This window comes from Suricata suricatta, chromosome 10, assembly GCF_006229205.1.
Source record: "Suricata suricatta isolate VVHF042 chromosome 10, meerkat_22Aug2017_6uvM2_HiC, whole genome shotgun sequence".
Taxonomy (NCBI): Eukaryota; Metazoa; Chordata; class Mammalia; order Carnivora; family Herpestidae; genus Suricata; species Suricata suricatta.
Window position 1 is genome coordinate 19,653,794 of NC_043709.1, and position 19,965 is coordinate 19,673,758.

Sequence of the window (19,965 nt, forward strand, 5' to 3'; positions counted from 1 at the left end):
GGAACCCCTCTAGGCAATTTCTCCAAGCAACTCCAGAAAACTGCTCTGTCACCTAGTGAACCACAGCTGCACCATTTCCAGTAGTGTCTGGATCTCAGCTTTGCTGGAGAGAGCCTTTCCAAAAGTGGCAGATGCCCTTAATATCTGCTATTTCTCTATCCTTTACCCCTGACTAGCCAATCCCTGATTACTCCAATCCTCTGCCATAGTTTTATATTAAACTTTTCCTGTAAAAATTATGTGTGAATTTTGTTCCCTGACTAGATCCTGAGTGATATAGGTCACTGTTCAAACTATCGATAAAAACCTTGTTTGGACAGAAATAAGGACAAAGCCACTCAAATCCTCCTGATATATGACAATCTGTTTAATAATATAGAGAATGTGATAAAATAATATGGAAAGGTTTTCATAAAAATGCCACAAATATGAATTATGAATGTCCATTTATAGATGAATGGATAAAGATATGGTGTGTGTTTATATATTTATACACACAGACACACACAGACACACACACACACACACACACACACACACACAATGGAATATTACTCAGTCATTAAAACAGAATGAAATCATGCCATTTGCAACAACATGGATGGATCTAGAGGGTATAATGCTAAGTGAAGTCAGTCAGAGAAAGACAAATATCACATAATTTCACTTATATGGAGAATATAAGAAACAAAACAAAGAAAAAAGAAGATAAACCAAAAGACAGACTCTTAACTACAAAAAAACCCTCGTGATTACCAGGTGGGAGGTGGGAGGGGGTGTGAAAGAGGTGAAGGGAATTAAGTGTACTTATTATGGTGAGCACTGTGCACAGAACTGTTGAATCATTATATTGTACACCTGAAGCTAACATAATGCTATATATTAATTATATTGGAACTTAAAAATAAAGTTAAATAAAAATAAAAGATAAAATACATATATATGAACAATGGAAGATGTTTAATGGGTGAGGTGATTATTTGGAGAATTTCCTCATGTATGACAGTTCATCTCTGCTCCTGCCAAGAACAACTCCCTTGCCATCTTCCCGTGTTGGCCCCTTCTTGGCATCAGGTATCAGTTCAAACCCTGGCTTCCCAGTGAAGCTTCCCTTGACTACTCCATCTCAGCTTAGTCTCCACCCCCACCCCTTGCAAGTCTATCTCTGTAACATCATCCATTTCAATTTCTTTATGTTACTCACTTTATTTACTTATTTGTTTATCACTGGCTTTTAATTTCTTGAACATATGCTCCGGGGGAGAAACATGCTCATCTCCCCAACATCTAGCCCATTGCCTGGCACATAATGGGAACACCATAAATATTTACTGAGCTAAGAGAATTTGTCCATGGTCTTAAATACATGAGATAACATGCTATTTTTAAAAGATATAAGGGTGCTATTAAGATTTTGCATTTGTGAGTTATCCACCAAAGGAGTAGAGGTTTTATAAATCTTGAGAAGTTATAGAATTGATATAAACATTATAAAACCGAAGGAAAAAAAGTCTGTAATCAAATGTAGCTTGTTACACTAAGATGCTACTTACCAATTTTGTTTTTTCCTTCTTCATACTTTATTCTTTGTAAAATGTGATGTACGATTCTACTTCTCGTGGCATTGTTGAAGAAAGTGTCTTTGTTGTGTATGATGAAGCTGCACACACATATTGAAAACACAAGCTGAAGGTTAATTGGAGGTGATGGATCTAATCTTTGACATAATTTGGTGTTACTCATATGGAGGTGTCTTTAATTAGTCACGGAGGGTAGGTCTGGAACAGCATGAGAGGCCCAGAGATCACACCAGGGGCAGGAGGCTTACAAATCTCAGTAGTTTTGGTTCTTACTCTCCTGAGCATTAATATAATTATGTCAGGAAGGAGCTGAAGCCAAACACAACTAAGAATCCTTAAACTAGTAGCAAGTCTAGGCCTTATATCTTATTTGTTTGGTTATTGTCTTTTTTTCCCCTCAGTAAGGTGATTAGATAAATTCAACCAAAAATTTATTTTGTTTTTATCCCCTTTTGCCTTTCACTCCACCTCCTTCCATGTTATCTCAATTACCTCATTTTTCAGAAATTTTAAATCTCAAACTGGTTTGGGTGGTGGATATAGGAAGTAGGTAATAAGCTCTGGTCTGGCCAATGGCCTCTGTCTGTTCCATTCCCATGTTCCTTGTTGGATGGGATTCCTCACCTAAAGCATATACTTCAAATTGCTTTTTTTCTCAGCCAGTGGCTGATCCAGCCTCTAAAGTTTCTTACAGGGTGCACACTATCCCTCTCTCTCTCTCTCTCTCTCTCTCTCTCTCTCTCACACACACACACACACACACACACACACACACACACACACACACACACACCCCAAGACCCTGGGTTTCCCAGTAGATGTTCCTACCCTACTGAGAGGTTTTCCAGGTGATCACCTACCACATAATCCACCATGAAGCAGCTATGTCTTCTCTTCCCAGGAATGTGTTAAGTGGTAAAATATTAGGGATACTGCAAGTATAATTGCTTCATAAATTGTAAAGTTTATTAACTCAGCAAACTTTTATTGGATACCTCCTTTGAGTTAGACACCATGAAGGCATATCAAGGTTGGCAGCCATTACCTTCAGAACCAAGCTCAAAAGTCACTTCCCCCAATGGGCCTTCTCATCCTTGCAACTCCACTGCTCCTGGGCAAGAGTCCAGTACTCCTTCCTCTGTGCTCCTTATCTTGTAAGCACATCAGTTTACCATTTATTCTATGTTGTCATTTATCTGTTTTCATTCATTCATTTATTCATTCATTCACTCATTCATTCAGTAAATGTTTACTGAGGGCACTGTCTAGGGTGCTGATTACACAGTAGTAAACAAAACAGATAAAAACTTTGTCTTTGAGAGGCTCACAGTCTAGGGAAAGACAAGCCATAAAAAAAATAAACATGATTGTATGGCAGAGATAGGCAGAATCCACCTCTCTTTCCATGTCTGTATCCCACACAAGACTGTGAACTCATTCAGGACAAAAGCTCAATCATACTAATTTTTGTAGCCCCAGGATCTACTGAGTGGCTGGTACAAACACAGGTACAGGTTTCTGAATAGCAGTAAGTGAGGGCCTTTGGGGTTTATGTTGGGGAAATTGCTATTCAATGTTTTTCTTCAAGGAGATGGATTTCCAAGAGTTGTACAAATGGTGGAAGGAAGAATAAAACTGTCCTGGGTAAGAGTCCAGGCATGGGGTTTAGTTTGGAAACAGTTGAGAACATGAATTTGGGACAACATGTAAGGGGAAGAAAGGCCAGAGAGTGTGAAGATAAAGTGTAAATCACATGATTCTCTAGAGACATATTTTTCCTCTCACTTTTACCTCCCCAGGATTCTGTAATAGAAAAGTATTCTCAGAAAAGTAATTTGACTTGGAGGATGACAGATGAATGCTATGAGGGTGAATGAGAAAGCTGCAGAGCTTATCTTGTATTTTCTTTAAGGTTTTCTGGAAACATTTTATTGGATCAAAGAGAAAGAGAAGAAACCAAAAGTTTCATTGCAGTTCCTTTTATCTTATCCTCCTCTGCTTTTCCACCTTATTTAAGACAGACCATTCCATTTTAATACCAAATAAAGATGCCATAAAGAAACAAATTAAAAAAAGCCCATTTTAAACTCACAATACTAGATGATAACTGAAAGCTGATAAGCATGACCATCCTTGACAGGACAATTCTGGCCTAAAAGCCCATGTCCCTCTTCCATTAAATGGTTTTCTGCTTTCTTCTCCTTTTATAGCACCACATTACATTTTGTGAGCTCATGTAATAGTTCTCTGTAATAAGCACCACAGATGAGCTTTAAAATTTTGTTTTCTTCTTCCTTATATCTAGGTTGTACCTAGAACCTGGAGATTCTATATTGGGAACAAATATATAGGTCACATGCCAAGTGCTATTCTAAGCACTCCAGATACATTAACTCATTCAATCCTGACAATAACCCAGGACATAGTATTTTATAGCTCCATCTTACAGGTGAAGAATCAGAGAAGGTGAATGATGCACCCAAACTCAACAAACAGGGAGAGCCAGGATTTCAACTCAAGCAGTTGGCTCCAGAGGCTGGCCTCTTACCCACTCTACTCATTTCCCTATGTCAGAAACCTCCTAACTCCTGAGGACAGATTCCCCTTGTGATCAGCCCAACAGCTGCTTTGCCTAGAACGCTTCCCTTACTTCCAGTCATTCTTTGAGCCTCAACTCAGGACACATCTCCAAGGGTCTTTCTTGACCCCCTCCGTCTCCTCAGAAAAGTAATGTGGTGTTGTAACAAGAGATGAAAGGAGAAAACCATTTAATAGAAAAAGAAAGTAAGTGTTACATTCTAACATTACCCTGATTCCCCCTAAGACTTTGAAGTGAGACAATCCACAGACTAAACTCTAGCTTTGTCACATACTATGTGATATTGCAACTGTTCAACTTCCCTGGATCTTGGTTTCCTCATAAGTGAAATGGGGATAACACCATAATCACTCTCATGGCATTTCTGTAGAATCAGATTAGATGATAAACATTGTAGAACTTCGCTGTCTGGTGCTTGATGAGCTCTCAGAGTTAGCTGCCATCATTGCTCTTGCTTCTATGACATCATACAGAAATTGCTTTCCTACAGAGCTGACTTCTCTGGATGAACATGAGGGCAGGGACCAGCCATGCTCATCTCTATACTTCCAGCACTAATACAGAGCCTGACAATTGGCTCAACTGAGCTGACCTTCTGGAGAAGGTCATTGGGAGCTATGAGACTATATATCACCTCTTTCATAACTTGGCAGCTACTTCTTCCTGGAAATATTTCCACCCATTACATCTTGCTAGCTACCACCTGAACCATTCTCTCTACACTGCCAAATGGTATTCTTACAGGATGTGGAACAATCTCATTTTTCATGTCACTCTTTCAAACTGAAGGGCTAAGAGAAGGCACAGTGAGGATTCTTGATATCATTGTTCTCAAGCCTTCCTTAGTCACTTAGCCAAAACGACTTTCTTCAAATGAAACCACACACATACATGCATGCACACATGCATGCACGATGTAAGCTGAGCTGTTCAGGCAAATGTAAGACTTGGGAGCTCAGTCTCTGAGGTAATGGAGCTCCACAAAGGCTTAGAAACTCTGCTTTCATACATTACTGATGGGTCAGCAAACTAGTACAAATTCTACCAGGATCATTTGACCAGGTCTATCAAAATTATATATATATATAACAATACATATTTTAATTAATTATATTAATAGCTATATAATTATAATTATATTATATATAATACATACATATCTTCTGACCAACAATTCTTTTAGAAATTTATTCTACAAATACACTTACCCAAGTGCAAAGTGACAGATAATCAAAAACATTCATTATGGCATGGGTTATAATAGCAAAATTCTAAAAATGACCTAAATAATTCACCAGTGGGAATTTAGATAAGTAAGTTATTGTACAATTCTACAATGAAATACTCTGAATCTGTGAAGAGACTGAAGGTGTTCAGTGTAGATATAAAAAATCTTCAAGACACTACAGCGGAAAACAAGATTTAAAATTGTCACACAGCTATTTGTGTCAAAGAGAAAAACACACATATAAGGAAGATATAAATTAAATGATGTATTTATTTACTTGCACATCCACAGGATGACATGGAAAGGACACACAGACATCCAGAAATACTAGCTGCCTCAGGGAGAACTCGGTGGCTGGAAAGGAAGGAAGCTTCACTGACACAGGAAATTTTTATCATATGTAAGTACCACCTATAAAAAATATTTTGTTAAAAATTTTTTTGTTGAGAGACAGAGATAGAACATGAACAGGGGAGGTACAGACAGATGGAGAGACAGAATTTGAAGCAGGCTCTGTCAGCACAGAGCCCGAAACAGGGCTCAGATCCACAAATGGTCAGATCATGACCTGAGTGGAAGTCAGACACAACCAACTGAGCCACCCAGGAGCCCCTTTTTAAAAATATTCTAAAGGGAAAATGCAATTTCTTTCTGAGTTTGTTCTCCCCTTCACCCTGAAGGGTGAGAAGAGGAATAATTATGTGATCAAGGCTCTATACATGCATCTCCTTCTCCTACTCTTTAGAGTGTTTAGGTAAAATACCTGAAGTCATACAACCGAGGAAAGATTCAAAACCCATCTGTCGGTTCCAAGTTTTTCCATTCATTTGTGAGAGGAGCTGCGGAGAGCACATGCCTGCCTGTATGCATGTGTGTATGAATGGGACTTTCTGGACACTTTCAACTTGCCTTGTGAGGAAGAGCCCTGCTGACCTCCAAATCAGTAATATGCAAATCTGAGTTCCCACTGTCTCCCCACCAAGGTCCCTACCCTCCAAAGATAAGCATCCTTCAGTTTCACTTGATGAGCCTCCCAATTTCTTCCTTGCTAGAAGGGGCTAAAACTGGAATAGAATATGCCATGAAATTAGGTTTTAGCTGTAGACTCCCTGAGGCTGTGGTTATTTTCCCTGTGGTTATTTTATGTTCTTCTGTAGCCAACCGGCCACCACAGTGTTGTAAAGCACTGTGATATGCTGGTCGTAAACACTCTGTAAACATTCTGCTTGTTCTGTGCAAAGAACTGTTCACTGAGGGTGTTACTTGTGGACGTGGGTGGTGGGTAGGAAGGGATGTGGTTGTTATGCATATATGTATGTATTCTAAGTGAGGGTAGTGCAAAGGTGGAAAGAATCTAGCTTTTCTCCTCAGAGAAGCCTCTAATCTTATTAGAAAAAATGAGAAATATACAAAGATTCAAGGGTGTGAATTGGGAATTTTTTTGGGGGGGGTTTACCACACTTTTATTATGAGTACTCAGTGGGAGTAAAATTATCTTTGGATTATTACTTCTGTTTTTTCTGTTTCTTAGTCTGTCCATTTTTCTTCTACCCTTTCTTTTTCTTCTTAAGGAGAACAGCTTTTTCGCCAATAAACAAACTTTTAGAATGTCCTATATTTTTTGGATGGGGAAAAGGTGTTCATTACAGCTATGTACAAAATTACAGACTATCATGAAATGTGTTACTTTTAAAGTAAACGCCAACTAATTTTTTAAAAAAACTTTCCTCTCAGGCAATATCTATTAGAATATTACTACACTTTCTTCACAATTAATGTAGTATGAATTATGTAGAGTCCAGTACTATTGAATAGAAATTTCTGAGATAATGAAAATTTTCTTTAATTATGCTATCCAATATGGTAGCCACTACTCACATGTAGTACTGAACACTTAAACTGTGGATAAATAAATGAGAAAGTAAATTTTTATTTTTACTTAATTTTAACTAATTAAAATTAAAATTTAAATAGTCACATGTGGCTAGTAGATACACAATTGCCTCAAATATGGATGACAGTATGAGTGTGTGGGCAAAGCCTAAATAATGGTATCCTTATCTAGAATCTCCCTTTGATCACAAAAACTGGAGCAGGAGATTGGGCAAGGATAGAAATGCCTTTCAGGACTGTATACAGGTCTTGGGTTAAATCTTTCTCTTCATTTTAGCTTTGTGGCTTTGGGGAAGTCATTGAGTTTCTTAGGGACAGTTACTTGTCAAGAAAATGAGGATCATTTGCATTTGAGATGCAATCTCTATCCTCTATTTCTCTCATGTCCAATATCCAATCAAGTTCTTCGTTCTTCCCAAATGTTACCCTGAATCTGATCCTTTATCACCCTCTTTGTGTTGAAGTTGTTTCTAAGAGCACTATAAGAGTTTTCTGACTATTCCAATTTCACTTCCTTCCACTAGCTCATTCTCTAAATAGCAAGGATCTTTTAAAACGTAAATACAATCTTATCCCTCTTCTGCTTAAAAATTCTTCACCAGCTTCCCACATTTGGAATAAAGCCTAAAACTTCTTTCCAAGGTCTACATGCTCCTCCGACATGGTCTTGTCCTACCTACATCCGTGTGCTGATCTTTTCTTCTCTTCCTCTTGTTCATTATAAACAAGCAACATTGCCTTTTCTTCTGCCCTTGAAAAAACTCAACTTGCCACTGCCCAGGGCTTCAGCTCATGTGATTCCCAGATTTTTGCACAACTTGTTTCTTTCTAACATTTGGGCCTTAACTTAAATGTCACCTCCTTAATATCTTAGCTAAGACAGTAACTCTCCTATCCTACAAGTCACATTCTCTCTCTTCCATTACTTGTTTTATTTTTTTCTTGTTCTACTTTCTGAATTTTGGGGGGTTGAGTGGGAGGAGATGTATCTACATGCTCATTGTCTAACTATCTTTCCTTGTAGAATGACTGCAACCACATAGTGACTCCAAGTGGAACCAGGAGAAGAACTGGCCAGCTTAACTCAGTACAACTGCTGAAACAAAAAAATCATGAGGAAATAAAATGAGTTTTAAGTTACTAAATTTTGTGGCATATTGTTATATAGCAATCTATGGCCAATATGCCATTCTTTTCTGATGGCTAAAGTTATATTAATTCATAATACAAAAAGGAAAGTGAAAGCTAATGCCTTAAAATAAATATTTCAGAAAACTTTCTCAATTATACTTTTAAATAGAGATTTCTTTAAGTAGGAGAAGCAAAGGTGATACAGTTAACTGTCACTTAAATTATATCCTCAAATTAATGAAAATCTAAGTAGGAACAAAGCAACCAATTAATTTTTTATGTGACAAGGCCTATTTTGAGAATTTTTTTTTTTTGGCTTTAGGCACCACAGTGCGACAACTAACTTCTTAAGTGTAACTGTGGGAAGTAATAGGAGGAGATAATTATCAGACTGAATATATGATCTACATAATATTCAGAGTTCTGACCATTTGGTAAAGATTTTTAAGCCTCTTGGTAGGATTAAGGTGACAAGCTACTGAAATCTAAAGCAATGTGAACACGTTTTTTCTTATTCCATTGGTCATTTCTAATTGTACTTCATGATACCATTTTTTCTATTTGAACGTTAAATACAAATAAAGAAATACTTGCTCTTGAGACTTCCAGGTAAAATGGAAAATTAAACACTTGCATTTAATTTGGCTCTCTCTCAAAACCACATGCCAATAACAGTAATGTATGTGCATGGGTGCATGCAGTGTGTGTGTGTATGTTTACATACAGGTATAAACCCTCAAGGAACAAAGATAGCAGAAAGCAACAGCAATAAAATGTTGGAATGTGGAAAGCAGACAGACAGGTGGAAACAGAATCCTAAACCAGTTCTGGACAAGTCCAAGAACAATCATATTTATACTCTACAAAATCTCATAAAATCTTAAGAACTGAGGCACCAGTGGCCTCTAGAAGTGGGGTGCAGGGGGGTGCTAAAATAAGCACTAGTTGAAAGCCATTTAGGAAGAAGTTAGATCCTCAGATCTTCACCTGTATTTTCACAGAAACCTGGGGAGTTTTGTTTTTCTTTGCATAGGGTAATAATACAGTCCCTGAACTGTAAGATACCAGACATGGTTAGGGGTAGGGAAGCCATCCTGAAATCTAGAGGACCAAGTGAATGAATACTTGCATCCTGGAAGCTGAGATTCCCAGCTGTCTTCATTCACTTAGGTTCCAGAACATTGGCAACCAGGTTTTGACTTTCCAGGCAGAACACTCGAAGAGACTTCTTTGTAGAATCTGATAAGCTTAATATGACAGATCTGAAGAGGGTAATACTGGAGATTCCAAAATGGAACCCCTCAGCCAATTCCCTACAGCAAAGCTACAAGTTGATAGGCCCCTCCCATTACTCTGAAATTCTACTCGAGTTTTGCATTTCCTATTCTTTAGCATGGACAGTCAGCCCAAGATTACTGGGTATCTATAAAAGATAGAGAATAATAAAGAGAGTAAAAAATAATCAGAAAGAAAAGTGTTAGAGGATATGAGGCTATGTGGAGTGAGGAAACATTGAAAATAATCATTATGCTCAGACAGTTATTGTAATTGTACAAAAATACTCAAGATATAATTTTAAAAAGCCATAACATTATGAAAATCAAAATAGTCCTTGTAAATTAAAAACAAAATGATAGCACAACTAACTTAATGGAAGTATTTGAGAATAAATTAAAGAAATCTTCCAGAGAATAAGTTGAGAAAATCTCCTACAGCAAAAATTTACAGAGTAACAAAAAGGAGAAAAAAGACAGACATGAGAGGATCAGGTCTGAAAGTCTACTATCTGAAAAGCAGGACTTCTATAAAGAAAGAAAAAGGGATAAATCATTGGCAAAATATAAAAATTATTCAAGAAAATTTCCTTCAACTGAGAAACAAGTTGAAGTTGAAGTATTCAAGTTGAAAGGGCCCACTGATGATCCAGGAAAACAGATGAACACAGAGCCACCTCAAGATACCCTAAAACACTGAGGACAAGGAGAAAACCATACAAACTCCCATAGAGGAGAAAACAGGTTACAATAGAGGGTATTAGGAATTAGAATGTTTTTGAGGTTATAAGAGCAATATTGAGTTTTGGAATCAAAGGAGCAAGACAATCAAAATTCTGAGGGAAAAATATTTATGATTAAATTGTCATAAAGAGTGAAATGCAATAAATATATGCTCTAGTTTTTTGCTCTAGCTGTCATAACAAAGTACCAGAGACTGGATGGCTTAACCAATAGAGATTAACCTTCTCCCAGTTCTAGAGAAAGAAGCTGCATCATTGATACATGGAATCTACTTCTTATAAAACCAAAAGACTGGGGGCAAGAAAAGGAGAAGGAAAGCGATAGGAAAGAAAACAGAAGATGAGAGAAAAAAGCAATTATCTTAGAATTATTAACAATTCAGACCAGTCCTAAATTATCTCTATCTTTAGCAATCGACAGAGAAAATCAATATACATAGTATTCACATTTAGTAAAATTATCTATTTATGTATTAGATACATATATTATTAAGACAGACAAATTTATTGAACATGTACCATAGGCATTCATACACTGTGCTAATTTTCAGATTACATGGGTATTATTATGAATCCCAATTACAGATAATGAAATTAAAGCTCAGAATCCTATAGTTTGTAGTTGTAGGGCTGAGATTTAGGGCCAGGTCTCACAGACAAAGCCTGTGTGAGCTCACTAAGCCTTAAGGACAGAAACTGTGATTTGTTCATCATTGTTCAGCCCTACACAGTGACTGTCACATAATGACAAAGAGAGAGCCTGGTGCGAATGAATGGAAATGGATATTCAAGAGGAAAACATGAAAGCACTGCAGTATTTAAATTTATTAGAGATCACTGTTATATCCCATTCAAAAGTGAGCCAGAATTAAGAGGAAATCATTTGTTTTAAATCCATAAAAACAAGTTTGGACACCTAGTGATTTCATAATTAATCCTCAGAGCAGAAAAATCCAATTTAGAATAACCCAGGCCTCAGCTTTCTACTAATTAGGGTGCTACTGTAATTGAGTCGATAGTAAGGTTTTGCCTGAATTACTGTGGCAATTGTCACTGCATAAATTGATCATCCAGTGACTTGTCCAGGGCTACTGTCTTAGTCGGGTCTTGGTGATGGGTCTTATTTTTATATTCCCTTATTGGAGCAGAATAGGACTGAGTGCTGACCAAAGGGACAGATCTGTCTTTCTTGTGGTTCATCTATATTGCTGTAGTCAGCAAAGATCTAGAAACTTGTGAAGCATCCATAAAACTTGAAAGTTGGTAAAATTTATTTTCCATAATTTCCAGATCTTTTTTCTTTTTTGACATTGCACACCTCTCTCCCATCTTAGTGAGATCATTTGTCTATTCTTGTCAAAGTACCCCTTCTTAGTTCTTTCTTCCTCCCCTTCTTTATTTGTGACTGTCTAGGAAAGAGCTGATAAGCTTACTCATAACAGGGTATAAATGAAGCATAACATTAAAACTTTCATCTTTCCCAGGGACATTTAAATTAATTAATTTATCTTACTTATACTTACTTACTTATTTATAGTTGAGAGAGAGAACAAGAGAGGGGGGGAGTTGCGGGGAGATGCAAGAGTGAGGGAAATAGGGAATGCCAAGCGGGCTCCTCCCTGACAGTGCAGATGCAGGGCTTGATCTCACAACTGTGAGGTCATGACCTGAGCTGAAATTAAGAGTCAGATGCTTAACGTACTGAGCCATCCAGGTGCCCCCTCCCTTCCCTGCCCCACGAAATGGACACTTATTTCAAATGCAGATGACTTTAGCTAAAGGATTAAAATTCATATTGTAAAATGCCAGATACTAGGGGGATGTACCAGTCCCTGAGCTCTCTCCTAGTTTCCCTCGTCTATACCCTCCTCTGTAATGCTGGAGCAGGACTCAGCCTACCTTGTGGCCTGCTCTCTGATAATGTTCCGCCAGTAGGGAGTCCTACAGGGAGACAGGCAGGGGAACAAAAGGGGGTGAACGGATCTGGTCTTTGCTGTTTGCCTGTTTTCCTATCAATATTGCTCCAGCAGTGATTCTTCAACCTCACAGTAGCAGTTGGTTCCAGTTTCTACTTAAAAAATAAACACCCTAAACTAGACTCCTGCACTGCCCTGTAACCCCAGAGGTACCAGCACAGGCAGGCCAGCATTTTCTCCTCAGAGGGGTGGGAGTCAGCTCCAGGGGGCAGCCTTCTTTGAGGTTCAAGTTTCTGATAAACCCAACCTCTTCCTCTGGACCCTCTAGCCCTAGGGCAAAATACGCTGCTTCCTGCACCTCCTGAAATTAGTATCTGTATAGACTCAGTGCTCACTTTGTGAGATTTTAGTTCTCCAAGACCTATTTAACAGATTCCCCACATTTACCTCTGCTAAAACAACTGCTGGGTTCAGTTTTCCTGAGTGGAGTCTGAGAGGTCCAGGGAACTAGAAAAAGAAACATTCTCTGGGGAAGGGTCTCTCTTTCTCTCTCTCTCTCTCTCTTTCTCTCTCTCTCTCTGAAATCACATATCACATAAACAACCATCCACCTATCCAGCTTGTTAATCTGAGAAGAATATCACCATGGTATCAACATGGTTTCTGAATTTATACTTCAAAACATTTCAATTCCAAGTCTGGCTTCTACCTTACCGAGCTTTCTTTCCCCCTCTCTTCTGCTGGTCTTTGCTAATTTGCATGGAAATGTTCTTTCCTAAAAATATGGAAAGTGTTTAAACAAAGTAAAACAGTATAAGACATCATCTGCTCACAAACTAATGTGTTATATAGGTACAAAATACTATTAACATAAGGTATTCTTGGGTGGATTGCTATATTATTCCCAATTTGCTGTTTTTTTGTTGTGAAGATTATATATCCCTACCCATTATCATGGACTTCAGTCCCTCTGGGGAGAAGTCTAGTTTTCCACCCCATTCTCATGCTTGGCCATAAGACTTGTTTTGGCCAATTGAATATAAGCAGAAGTGATTTTGCCATATGTGAGTGGAACTTTTAAGAGCCAAGGGTGGCTCTATCATTACTATTTCCCTCTGCCATGAGAATGCATGTCTTAGGTACAGGCTGCATCTCTAACGAATGTCCCATAAAAAAGGAGACATGGAAAGCTGAGCTTCAGCTGACCCACAGCTAGGGTGCTATGTGAATAAGAAGTCAGCCACTTTGAGTAAGACACTGGGATTTGAGGTATGCCAGTGCAGCAGAACCTAGCATAATCTGACTGGCACAGTCTCTAACCCAACAGAGACAATCCTGTAATCTATGGCTTACTTTACTCTGTCCTGAAGAGGATGGATTTTTTTCCTCCCTTGTGGAGAAGCTATGCCAGTCCACATAACAAAGTGATGGCAGAGAAGGGTAAGGTTTGTGGGGAGGAGAGGAACGTTAGGCTGTGGAGGTTTCGGTGGAAGAGGGATGTTTCAGTCAGAGGGTGCGAAGGAAGAAGAAATGATGATAACAGTTGTTGAGACTAGGTACTTGGCTTCTTTTTGTGTCCTTTGAGAAACTCAAGTAAAAACTGGAAATCCCTGCTAATTACTTTTGGCTGCTGAACTGTGCTTTGTGAAATATGGAAACAAATAATTGTGGTACAACATAATCACTGCCATAATCACAGTATTTACAAAAGCTAATGGGCCCAGAAGTCTAATGCCATCTGCATGAGACATGAGGGGTTTAATAATAATGACATCATCTGGGGCACCAGGGTGGCTCAGTCGGTTAAGTGTCTGACTCTTGATTTCATCTCAGGTCATGGTTTCACAGTTTGTGAATTCCAGCCCCGCAACAGGCTCTGTGCTGACAGTTTGAAGCCTACTTGGGATTCTTCCCCCACCCTCCCTCTGTCCCTCACTTGTGCTTTCTCTCTTAAAAATAAATAAATAAATGTAAAAATAAATGACAACATCTGAACTAGTTCCTGAGGGAAGAGAAGGCTTTCACCAGATAGTGAGAGGAATAGCTCACTTTAGAAAGAAACAACATCAGTCATGGGATAGTTAGGCAGCCTCCACTGCTATGTGGTGGAGCATTCGGCTCATCCAGCCTAGAAGGATGGTAGGGAGAGAAGAAAAACAGTTTTGTGTGCCATGTGCTGAGTTTGAACTTGATCCCAAAGGACCTAGGGAATCTTTGAAGGCTCTTAAGCAAGGAAGCAATGCTTCTACATGTGGCAGTGCATTTTATTCACTGTTCAAGGTGCATGGCAAAGGGATGAGGAAGGGTGGAGATCCAAGATATTCTGCTTGTCAAACTGTGGGTTGTGAATTCTTAGAGGAAGGGCATCCTTCTAAAGTGCCGTGTGGGCCAGTGGTAGGAGACTTGCATGTCACCAAGCTACATGGGTGAGGTGGATAGGTATGGGAGTGGGGAAAGATGAAAGGTTGAGCAAACTTATAATAGATGATGGAAGAGTTGGTGGCCGCTATGACTATGGAAGTGGCAGTGAGGTCAGAAAAGAGGAGCTAGGACCAAAAGGAGTGAGTGGTGATGGTGGGTGATGAAAAATATGGTAGTGTCAAGGCTGGTCAACATGCAGTGGAAAACACAAAACTGATGGTGTGGGTATAGTGTTGGGAGTGAGGGAAGTGGGAAATGAGAAGAATAAAATTTACCCCCAGGGATAAAAACATTTCTAAGACATGGCTCTGAATTAGCAGTCATTTGAATGAAATACTATTCACATAAGCCATAAATTTAACTCTGGTTCCTGCTCTCTGCCCAACCAGTACCATCTCAGATGTAAGATGTACCCTGCCCAGGCTCTGGATTTTAGAGGGCTCATAAATCAGCCTCCTAATGGTTGCTTCCCATATAGTGAGGTACTGGCCAGGCCAAGAGGATGTGCCTACCTGGAGTCTGACCCCAAAATCACCAAGGCCACTTCGGGGTCTTTGTGGGCCTCTAAGGTCTAGCTGAGACAATGATATGCCTACCAAGCATCCAAGCTGTTTGCAGGGGACATGAGTGACACCTGGACATGGGGCTGGGGTATCCATATACATGAGCCTGAGGACCCTCAGGGTGGGATGGAGCTGGGGACAGGAAGAGAAGAGGGCAGGCCATGAGTGTGGGAAGAAAACCATTTTCCCCACACCACACCAATGGAATGGATTTCCAAGAATCCTGAGGACTTAGATGTTCAGCTCTTTATGCAGGTGTATTTGTCAACATAGAAAAAGAAACTACTGTACTTGTTAACATGATTCATCACTTCCAATTATTTAGACATATGGTCTATAGGCTTCATTTGTACTCTTGCCCCAAGCCTTACAATTGTTCTAAGCAGGTCTGCCCTTCCTTTAGATTTAAGAGTGTGGATTTAAAAGAGATAAATCTATTGTATTTCATTCCCAAATCCTAATGAAGATAAATATGAGAGCCTGGGTTTGAGTGTGCTAGCAGAGTAAGAATGAGCACATGGAATCTGACTCTTCAGGAAGGTTTCTTGCTTTGGCCAGCTCTGTAACTCAGATAACTGACTTACCTTCTCTGTTCCATTTTGCCATTTCTAAATGGATATAATTATACTACTGGTCTAATGAATAACCTGATGCCTAGTGATTGCTTGCTGAATGTTAGCTGTGGTATCATGGAAGGGGCATGGATTTGAAATTAGGCAGATTTGGGTTCTAAGCAGACCCCCAAAGTCTGCTTGTTACTGTGTAGCCTTGGGCAAACTGCTTAACTTTTCTGAACCTGGGTTCTACCTTATTTAAAGTAAGGACAATGAAATGATGTTGCAGGGTTGTTGCAAAGGTCAAGTGAGACAATGAATTAAGAACAGGCAGCACAGAGTTCCCCCACTGATCTTCCTTGTTCCTACTGACCATTGATCCAGATGATGTAACACACAGTGTAATTACACAGTATGCAATCCATCCACAGATGCAGTCCTAGTTTCCTTACTTCCCTTTAAAAGTTAACCCTTGCTTATTTTATGTAAATTTGGCAAATCTTCCCTTTTCCTTTTGTGTGTAAAATGGTATCCTACTCATCAAACTTAATATGCTCAAGTTAAGAATTTAAATTAAAAATATGTACACATAAATATACATATGAATGCAAAATAACATTCTCTACTACAGTATTATACTTGGCACAAAATATATTAAAAGTATGTGTTGAGTGAATTGATGAAAGAAATTGAACATGACACCAACAAATGGAAAATTATTCCATAATGATGGACTAGAAGAATTAATATTGTTAAAATGTCCACACTAACCTAAGCAATCTATAGACGTGATGCAATTCCTATCAAAATACCAATAGCATTTTTCACAGAACTAGAGCAAATACTACTAAAATTGTATGGAACCACAAATGACCCTGAGTAGACAAAGCAATCTTGAAAACAAAGAACAAAGCTGGAGGTATCACAATCCCAGATTTCCAGATATACTACAAAGCTGTAATAATCAAAACAGTATGGGACTGGCACAAAAACAGACACACAGATATATGGAACATAATAAAGAGTTCAGAAATAAATCCATGCTTATATGGTCAATTAATCTATAATGCAGGAGGCAAGAATATACAATGGAGAAAAGAAAGTCTTTTTCAATAACTGATAATGGGAAAACTGGACAGCCATGTGAAAAATACAATGAAACTAGACCATTTTACTAAACCATACACAAAAATGAACTCAAAATGGACTAAAGACCCAAATGTGAGACCTGAAATCATAAAAGTCCTAAAAGAGAACATAGGCAGTAATCTACGGACATCAGCTGTAGCAACATTTTTCTAATATGTCTCCTCAGGCAACGGAAATGAGTATAAAAATAAACTATTGGGAATATCCCACAATGAAAAGCTTTTGGCACAGAAAAAGGAAGCCATCAAAAAATGAACGGACAACCTGCTGAACAGAAGAAGCTATTTGTAAATGATATATCCAATAAGAAGTTAATATCCTAAAATATATAAGGAACGGACTCAACTTGACACCAAAAAAAAACCCAACAAAAAAACTCCAAAACCAAACCAAACCCCCCAAAATACCCCAACTAATCTGATTTAAAAAGAGCAAAGAACCTGAATAGATATTTTCCCCCCAAAAGATACACAAATGGCCAACAGACACAAGAAAGGGTGCTCAACATCACTCATCATCAGGGAAATGCAAATCAAAACCACAATGAGATATCATCTCACACCTATCAGAATGGCTAGAGTCAAAAAGACAAGAAAAACATGTGTTGGCAAGGATGTGAAGAAAAAGGAACACTTGTGCACTGTTGGTGGGAATGTGGAAAACAGTATGAAATTTCCTCAAAAAATTAAAAATAGAAGTACCAGATGACTGAGAAATCCTATTACTAGATATTTACCCAAAGAAAATAAAAACACTAATTCAAAAGATATATGCACCCCTATGTTTACTACAGCATTATTTACAACAGCCAACATATGGAAGCAACTCAAGTGTCCATCACAGATGAATGGATAAAGAAGAGGTAGTAAATAAATACAATAAAATATTACTCAGCCATAAAAAAGAATGAAATCTTGCCATTTGTGACAACATAGATGGACCTAGAGGGTATTATGCTAAGTAAAATAAGTCATCCAGGAAAAGACAAATACTGTATGACTTCTCTTATATGTGGAATTTAAAAAAACAAAACAAATGAACAAACAAACAATCCAAAAAAACCCAGACTCTTAAATACAGAGAATAAATTGGTGGTTGCCATAGGAGAGGAGATGAGGGAATAGGTAAAATATGTGAAGGGGATTAAGAGGTACAAACTTCCAGCTATAAAATAAATAAGTCACAGAGGTGAAAAGTACAAATGGGGAATATAGTCAACAATATTGTAATAATGTTATATGGTGACAGATGGTGACTACACTTACTATGGTGAACACTGAGTAATGAATGCATAGATTTGTGGAATCAATATGCTGTATACCTGAAACTAATATAACATTGTATGCCAGTAATACTTCAATAAAAGTTATTGAACTAATGAGTTAGTAAATGAAAAAACTATTTACAGATACATACGTGGCAAAAAAAACTAAAAGATTTCTAAGTGATTTATTAATAGTTGACCCTACAAGTACTAAAAGAACACAGTCAACTACTGGGTCTCCAGATGCCCAATGGTGCACTTTACCCTCATGACTGGGTGCATCTTTTGCTTCTTAAACTAGATCCATTAAGTTATGTTCTATTTCAAGGAAACCACATCATCTACAGAAACACAAATCTCAGGCTGCGTGGCTGGTTTCATTTTCATTTCAGTATAAAACTTTCCAGAATATAGATGGGTTTCCCCTGACTTTACAGATCAATAGAAACAACCTGCTTATTGAGGATCCTAATGCTGAATAAGTGATTGCAATAAAAAAGTGTTCTGAGACGGCTCTAAGTCATGGGGGCACTAAAAGAACATTAATCCTTCCTAAATCAATATCAGTATCTCTTTGCCTAAAGGACTCTTTACAGATTTCAGGTCGATGAAAACACCAGAAAAACTCCAAACAGAAATAAGAAAAAGGTACATGCTGGAAGAATCCATGGCTTTAGCTATCCATGTTGACGGGGTTTAAAAAACACATGTGCATATATTCCTGATAAATGTGAAATGGCAGTGTATCCAGCCTTTAGTTAGTTTGGGTTGCAATAGCAAATTACCATAGACTGGGTGGCTTTTCAACCACTGAAATTTACTTATGGGAGACGGGAAATCTGAAATCTGGGTGTTCATATGGTCAGGGTCAGATGACGGTCCTCTTCTGGTTGCAGACTGCTGATTGCATTCTCCCACGGTGGTCAGTAATCTATCTCTCTGGTCTCTTCTTTAAGGCACTAATCTCATTCATAATGGCTCCACCATTATGATCTAATCACCTCCCAATGGTCTCATCTCCCAATACCATCACAGTAAGGATTAATGGTCAACATATGAATTTGGGAGTGGGTGACATAAACTTTCGGCCCCTAACATATCTACAACACTGAATGACATTTAGCTTAAAAGGAATACTATTCCAGTTCAGGACAGGTATTTAACTTTACAAAAATTAGTTTTTATTACCTCAAAGTTGTACTTTTTTACACTGACTGCAACTTTTTAGAAATTCTCCTAAGGATTCTCATTGTACTTATAGTCATCCTCCTTCTCCACCTCCACCATCATCATCACCACCACTACCACATCTATCAATTACTGAGTGCTTCCTATGGACCAGGTGGTGGAATAAATATTTCACACAAGTCATTTCATTTGATGTCCCTAAATCTTATTGCCACAACCCTTTCTTCCTTCTTTCTTTTCCTTATGTCAAAACATACCTATCCTCTTTCCAGGCCCTTGGGACTCTGTACATTGGCCAGTCTACGTAGATGTGCTAGGCAGAATAATGTCAAAATCCTAATCCCAGGATTAGGGATTTAAAACTATATGTCAAGGGGAGTTAATATTTCGGATAAAATTAAGGTTGCTTGTCAGCTGACTTTAAGGTAGGGAGATCATCTTGGACCATTCAGACAGGCTCAG

General features: G+C 38.3%; 1 protein-coding gene and 1 long non-coding RNA gene across 3 annotated transcripts in view; one reads left to right on the forward strand and one right to left on the reverse strand.

Annotated features, from left to right (window-relative positions):
- Window positions 1–19,965, reverse strand: part of ANO4 (anoctamin 4) — a 229,315-nt gene that overhangs the window by 109,845 nt on the left and 99,505 nt on the right. For both annotated transcript variants that reach the window (XM_029955757.1, XM_029955756.1), the window contains one exon: window positions 1,554–1,660. In XM_029955757.1, the coding sequence (XP_029811617.1) occupies window positions 1,554–1,660 (107 nt within the window). The remainder of the gene's footprint in view (window positions 1–1,553; window positions 1,661–19,965) is intronic.
- LOC115305486 lies at window positions 4,695–8,424 on the forward strand. The gene is made up of 3 exons (XR_003914803.1): window positions 4,695–4,783; window positions 5,699–5,807; window positions 8,325–8,424. It is a non-coding gene; the product is annotated as an uncharacterized LOC115305486 (long non-coding RNA).